The sequence below is a fragment of the Dipodomys ordii genome, unplaced genomic scaffold, assembly GCF_000151885.1.
Source record: "Dipodomys ordii isolate 6190 unplaced genomic scaffold, Dord_2.0 Scaffold68, whole genome shotgun sequence".
NCBI lineage: Eukaryota > Metazoa > Chordata > Mammalia > Rodentia > Heteromyidae > Dipodomys > Dipodomys ordii.
This window is the reverse complement of record NW_012267284.1, coordinates 5,745,103-5,752,425: the sequence shown is the minus strand read 5'-3', so window position 1 is coordinate 5,752,425 and position 7,323 is coordinate 5,745,103. Positions and strand designations below refer to the sequence as shown.

At 47.1% G+C, this 7,323-nt stretch overlaps 1 protein-coding gene across 1 annotated transcript in view; it reads right to left on the bottom strand.

Annotated features, from left to right (window-relative positions):
• The window catches only part of Rsph10b (radial spoke head 10 homolog B (Chlamydomonas)), a 30,539-nt gene that overhangs the window by 5,257 nt on the left and 17,959 nt on the right, over positions 1-7,323 (bottom strand). Inside the window, 3 exon segments of the mRNA XM_013023400.1 lie at positions 782-913; positions 6,751-6,894; positions 7,120-7,227. Of these exon segments, the coding sequence (XP_012878854.1) occupies positions 782-913; positions 6,751-6,894; positions 7,120-7,227 (384 nt within the window).

Genomic DNA, 7,323 nt, shown 5'->3' with positions numbered 1-7,323 from the left:
TTTTCTTTTTGCTTATGTGGTGCTGGGGAATTGAACCCAGGGCCTCAGGCATGCAAGGCAAGCGCTCTACCACTGAGCCACCTTCCCAGCCCCTAATTTGATGATTCTTAACTTGAATAAAATATTGAGATTTGTACTCTTGTTTAAAAGGGTGAAGAGCAGAATTACTGCCTCCCCTCAAAGCCCCAGAGATGGGAGCATCTTCCCTGGGCCTTAGGGAAAAGCATTACTGTGTATGATCGGCCATACTTGGACTCTTATGCATGGCGTCCATGACCACCATCTCCACCCGAAGTCACCCTCCAACTACAGACTTGTCTCCTGGCCACTGGCTGTTGCAACTCTGATGTCTAATGGAGCACCTTCATCATAGCCCTTTATTCTGCCCTGGAATCCTATCCCCACCCCCACTCTGGTCTTCACAATCATAATAAAGAGCCACTGAATCCTTCAGTAGCTCAAGCCCAATACCTGAGCCACCCCCCACCCCCTCCCCCCCATGTTTGCCTTTCCTCTCTCTCTCATCCCCCACACTTCCAGAACCCTTCAGACCTCAGCCCTTGCCTATCCTCAGCCTAATTAGCTCCCTGACAGTTCTGGGAGCTCCCTGACAAGTCAGGTTGGTCAAGAGCTAGGCTCTCTCCCTCTCTCTCTCCCTCCCTCCCCCAGCATGGAGAAGCCCCTTGCTCCCAGCTGGTATGGCTGTGGGCACTGGGGCCTCAGCTAAGCTGATCTCACTGAAATGCTCAGCTCCCATCCTTCACAGCTTGTGGCCTACCACCCCATCTGGGACACAGACCTCGGATCTTTTGATTTTGCCTTCAGGCAGGACTCCCAACTTGGTTGAAGAGGACTTGCTGCTCAAATGAACAATGTCGGACTCGGGGCTGCCAGCGCTGGTGCTCCTGTGGGTCTGAGCAGGGAAAATGGAGACACTGGTCTTTAATGAGGTGTCACTGGCTAGAAATCAGCATAATTAGCATATTGTGGGCAGAGGACACCTGTGAAGCTACCACAGTCAGAAAAGGCTCTCTGTCTTCCCTTCCCCCCACCCTGCCCTAAGAAGTCCATGTCTCTTCCTCCATCCCCAGGTAACCACTGAATGCAACACATGACTGGGCATTCTAGAATTTTCTATGGATATGGTCGTGGGTATATATATACCCATGTTTCACCAGCAATAATCACTTAGGTATTCGCTTGTGTTGTTTTATGAGTCACCATCTGTTGCATGGGTGAGATGTGGTTAGCTGGACAGGCCTGCAGACTTTCACTACTGGACTTGTTTTGTGACCTGGGATATGATCTGGGTTGGTGAGTGGTTCATGGATGCTGGGGAGAAGTAACTTCTGCAGCTGAGGTACTGTGGAAAGTTGTGGAAAGTGCTGGTACTGTGTCAGTTCTTTGTTCTGACTTTGAGGGCGGGACCTCTCACTGGCAAGGGAGATGATGTCGTTATCTCTTTCCGTCCATGTCCCAGTGTACTGGGAAGCTCTCTTGCACTATGCATCCATTTAGGGTTTGTGTCCTCATCTGACCCCTCTATCAAATTGATGCTCTCCCCAGTGGTGCTCTTCACTCTGTAGACCCTGAGAGCTTCCTGGCCCCAGCTGTGGTTAATCACCAGGCAGTGGGTTAGAAGCACCATTGAGAAGTGGTGGAAACGCTAGAAGGACGTAAGGCTTGGAGGAAATAAGCCACAGGGGTCCACTGTGTGGTCCAGATGCTGCCTGTCTCTCTGCTTCCTGGCCACCATGCAGTGAGCAGCTTCCTTCATGATGCTCCATGTAGTGCCTGTCAGAATTCCTTCCTGGGCTGGGAATGTGGCTTTGTGGTAGAGTGCTTGCCTAGCATGCTTGAAGCCCTGGATTTGATTCCTTAGTACCACATAAAAAGATAAAGTTGGGAGTGGTGCTGTGGCCCAAGTGGTAGAGTGCTAACCTTGAGCACAAAGAGGCTTAGGGACAGCACCCAGGCCATGAGTTCAAGCCCCAGGACTGGCAGAAAAAAAAAATCCTTCCTTTCCAAGGCTGAGCAATATTCCATTTAAATCAATACATTTTGCTTGTCCATTCACTAATGCATACCGGTTATCCTTCCATATTTTAGCTATTGTTAGTGCAGTTGCTTCGCACAGGGATGTATAAATATTCCCAATAGGCCTCAGTTCTAGTTCTTTTAGGTAAATCTATCCAGCAATCAGGTTGCTGTTTTCCATTTTCCATTCCCACTGACAGTGTACATGTTCACTAATGCTTGATATTCTGGGTTTTTAGTAGCAATCTTGTTTTGCTGTGGTTTTGATTTGCATATACTTAATATTGGTAGCTCTTTGTTCACTTTTTAAATTGATTTGCTTTTTTGCCATGAGTCATATATATCCTGAATTTTAGCTATTTAACAAACCTTAGGTGAACAATGTCCTTCAATGCGAGGTGGGGTTTTTTGTTGTTTGGGATTTGGGGTTTTTGTTTTTTTGTTTTTGTCAGTCCTGGGGCTTGAACTCTGGGCCTGGGCACTTTCCCTGCACGCTTCAGCCCAAGGCAAGCACTCTACCACTTGAGCCACAGCACCACTTCCGGTTTTCTAGTGGTTTACTGGAGATAAGAGTCTGAGTTTTCTGCCCTGGCTGGCTTTGAACCATGATCCTCAGATCTCAGCCTCCTGAGTAGCTAGGATTATAGGCATGAGCTACCGATGACCAGCTTGTTTTTTTGTTGGTTGTTGGGCTTGAACTCTGGGCCTGGGCGCTGTCCCTGAGCTCTTCAGCTCAAGGCAAAAGCTCTACCACTTGAGCCACACCACCATTTCTGGTTTTCTGGTGGTTGATTGGAAATAGGAGTCTCAAGGACATTCCTGCCTAGGCTGGCTTTGAACTGAGATCCCAGCCTCTTCAGTAGCTAGGATTACAGGCATGAGCCACTAGTGCCCAGCTGGTGGTGGTGGTGGTTGTTGTTGTTGATTTTCGGTCCATCAAGTAGGGCTTGAACTCTGGGCCTGGGGGCTCTGCCACTTGAGCCACAGCGCCACTTCTGGTTTTCTAGTGGTTTACAGGAGATAAGAATCTCACAGAGTTTCCTGCTGGGGCTGGTTTTAAACCAAGATCCTCAGATCTGAGCCTCCTGAGTAGCTAGGATTACAGGCATGAGACACCGGCACCTGGCTTGGGATTTTTTTTGGGGGGGGGTCCGGTTGTGGGGCCTGAACTCTGGGCCTGGGCGCTGTCCCTCAGCTCTTCAGCTCAAGGCTAGCACTCTCTCTACCACTTGAGCCACAGCGCCCTCTTCCGGCTTTTTTTCTTTTTGCATATGTGGTGCTGAGGAATAGAACCCAGGGCCTCATGCAAGCGCTCTACCACTGAGCCACCTTCCCAGCCCTTGGGATATTTTTTTTAATGCCAGTCCTGGAGCTTGAACTTAGGGCCTAGGCACTATCCTTGAGCTTCTTTTGCTCAAGTCTAGTCCTCTACCACTTGAGCCATAGCTCCACTTCCAGCTTTTTTTTTTTTTTAGTAGTTTAGTGAAAATAAGAGTCTGACAGATGTTTCCTACCTGGCCTGGCTTTAAACCCTAATCCTCAGATCTTAGGCTTCTGATTAGCTAGGACTACAGTCATAAGCCATGGGCACCCAGCAAAGTATTATTTTTCATGCTGCTGAGGCTCAAACCCAGGGTCTTGTGCCTGCTCAGCAAGTAGTCTACCATTTACCTAAACCCCCATCCCTCAGAGGACTTTATTGTCCACAGCGTATAGGTTAACTTTGATTAATTAATTATAGATCATGACCTTAAACTGCATTGTCATTACATTCTCCCTGCAGGCCTTCATGATTACTTGCATTGTAGGTTCACATACTTAGTCCCTTACCCTCACACACTTAGTCCCTTACCTTCTGATTATCTGTGGATATCTTAACATCAAGCTCAGTTTTCAAGGATTTTTAGTATTTTGAACATTAGTATTTTGAACATTAAAATCCTCAAGTCCATTATCTCTGGCCTCCAAATGTTTCTGGTAAAAAATCTGTTGGTAATCTTAAATAACCCTTGTCCAAGACAAAGCTATGCGTATGTGAGTGTGCATGCCTACACGCACACACAAGCATACACCTCAGACAGGGTCTGCCACGCAGCCCAGGCTGGCCTTGAATTTGCTCAATAGCCTTGACTCATGATCCTCCTCCTGATTCTGCCAGTTTTAGGACCATAGGTGTGGCCACCGCACCTAGTTCTCCTGGCATGATTGAGATGTTCTTAAATCAGTTTGATTACAGTGTATTTTAGTGGATCTCTTTGAGGTCTCCTATTTGGGAGTTTGTTGAGCTTCTTGGATATTTTTTTTCCCATTGTGGCAAAGTTTTCCTGGAGAAAACTATTCTACCTTGGCCTTTTCAACATGGCTGGGCCTGTGTGACAGAATGGCACTACTGTGCTGAGCTGATGGGTCTTCTCTGGGTGCTTCAGCCCCATCCCTAAGTAACAAAGTGATCCACCAGGCAGAAGGGAACAGTGACAAAGTTGGAGCATGACATTTCCAGAAAGGATAAGGAGAACCAATTCCTGGACCAGGGCTGTAAAAAGTTAAACACCTACAATAAACCAACTTAAAGGCAGAAAAAATTTATTTTGGCTCATGGTTTTCAGAAGATCTAAACCAGTCCTGTCCAAAAAAAAAAAAAAGTCTGCAAGACCCCATCTCAATGGAAGACACCAGATACAGTAGTGTATGTCTGTCATCCCAGATATGACAAGACACATGAAATAGGCAGACTGTGGACTGGGAATGTGGCTTAGTGGTAGAGGGCTTGCCTCGCATGCATGAAGCTCTGGGATTCCTCAGTACCACATAAACAGAAAAAGCTGGAAGGGTGCTGTGGCTCAAGTGGTAGTGCACTAGCCTTGAGCATAGAGAAGCTCAGGGACAGTGTCCAGGTCCTGAGTTTAAACCCAAGACTGGAAAAAAAAAAGGCAGATTGTGGGGCAAGGATGAGAGCCTATTTCAAAAATGACCAGTGCAAAACAGAGCTGGGGGTATGCCTCAATTGTTAGAACATCTGCCTAACAAGCATAGAGTCCTGAGTTCAAACCCCATCACCACAAAAAATTAAAAAAAACAGGAGAGAGATCACAGCTCACAGGCATGCTCTGTCTCTTGTCTTGTGATGCTCTGTGCTACCTAGAGACTCTAACCAGAAAGAAGGCCATCACCTCCCAACCCGCAGAACTATGAGCTCAATTTCTTTCTGTGAAGATCACAGGCATTTCCTTAGAACAATGCAAACCACGGTACCATTTATGAAATGGCAGATGAATTCATGTTCCTAAGAAGAGGCTGGTGAGCAGCTGCTAATGACCTGGAGCAGCCTCCATCACCTCTACCTGAAAGGGACACGGCAGCTGATCTGTAAGTGAGGGGTTGAAAGGTGTGTGAGCACTCTGAAGCGTTGCCCAGTAAGGGCTGGAGGGACTTTAAGACCTCCCTCCTGGCTCCTGATGACACTGATCTGAAGCCTCTACCAACAATCCTTTTGTCTCAATCTGACCCAGAATCTGGAATCATTCTACATCACCGACATGGTGGCTGTTCCGCCGGCCAGGGTGTTCCAGTAGATTCCAGTGTCCTGCTTAGCATCCGGTGCACACCCTCGAACATTCCTTCACATCTTTGTTCTGGGATAGGCTTTACACTTTTGTGGGTTTTTTTTTTTTGTCGGTTGTGGGGCTTGAACTCTGAGTTTGGGCACTGTCCCTGCGCTCTTCAGCTCAAGGACAGCGCTCTACCGCTTGAGCCACAGTGCCACTTCCAAGCTTTACACTTAATTGTTGTTGTTATTGTTATTATTATTATTGTCAGTTGTGAGGCTTGAATTCAGTGCCTGGGCGCTATCCCTGAGCTCTTTTGCTCAAAGCTAGTGTTCTACCAATTTGAGCCACAGCACCACTTTTTACACTTGTGTTTTCTGTTTTTGGTGCCAGTCCTGGAGCTTGAACTCAGGGCCTGGGCACTGTCTCTGACTTTTTTTTCCCTCATGGCTAGCATCCTGCCATTTGAGCCACAGCTCCATTTCTGACTCTTTTGGGGGTAGTTCATTGAAGAGACTCATGGACTTTCCCACCCAGACTGGCTTTGAATCAACATCCTCACATCTCAACCTTCTGAGTGGCTAGGATTAAAGGTAGGAGCCACTGGTTCCCAGCTACACCTATTTACTTTTTACTTTTTGATGGTCCTGGGTTTGAGCTCAGGGTTTCACGCTTGCTACACTTGCTTGAGCCTTGCCTACAGCTCTTTTACTGGAGTTTGTTTTTTGAGTTTGTTTTCCCACATGGGGTCTTGTGCTGACATTGCTCCAGCCAGCCTTGAAACACCATCCTCCTTGCCTCCTGAGTAGTGTGGGGACCCCAGGCACACGCCTCCCCCCACATCCAGCCTCAGCTTTCCACAAACACTCAGTCCAGTAATGTGACATCTGACAGCAATCAAGGCACCTCAGCTTTGCTAATCTGCATGGTCAGTCTGCACACTGACCTGCATTATGGCCTCTCCCTCCTGGGCCATGCGCAAGTAATATATTTTAACCCTAACTTAAAACAACAAAACAGTATACTCCTTTCCAACTGTGAAAAGCCATCATCCATTTTTCTTAAATCTTAAATGATTTTCCTGGAAGGGACACAACAGCTCCAGATCATTCGAGGCAAATTTCACTCTCCCAACACAGCCATCCATTGGACTTCCACATCTGGTTACCTGGCTTATTATCGTGTAAATGCTCACGTGTTTGTTTCCAAGCAAATTAGTGCAGGGCAGGTTTAAACAGGACTCGGTCAGTTGGTCAGGAATACAGTTGACCGCAAAGCACAAGAGAGCTTCGAAGAATTCCAGGAAAACCAACTGCAAGGAAAGAAGGACAGAAAGTACAGGAGGCCTACTTCCTTCTAGCAGGTGGAAGCAGCCCAAGATCAGCCTCTGGTGTCTTAATGCAAACATCTGCACACACATGTGTGTTTATCTGCATAGGGATGTAGGGATTTGGTGTCAGGTGACTGTCAATCAAATCATGCTTCCTGTTACCTCCCAGAGCTGGGTCTGGACTCTTGGTGACACAGCTATACAGACCTCAAACTCAAAGTTGCTGTCGATTCCATCATGTACAAAGGGGTTGTCCTCAGCTATTACGAGCATAAACTTGGTTGCTGTTAGTTCTTTATTTATCATTCTGAAGTCCTGTAAAAGAAAAAACAAAAGTCCCAGCTATGCTGTAACTGCCAATAATAACAAACAGGTGTGTGTGTGTGTGTGTGTGTGTGTGTGTGTGTGTGT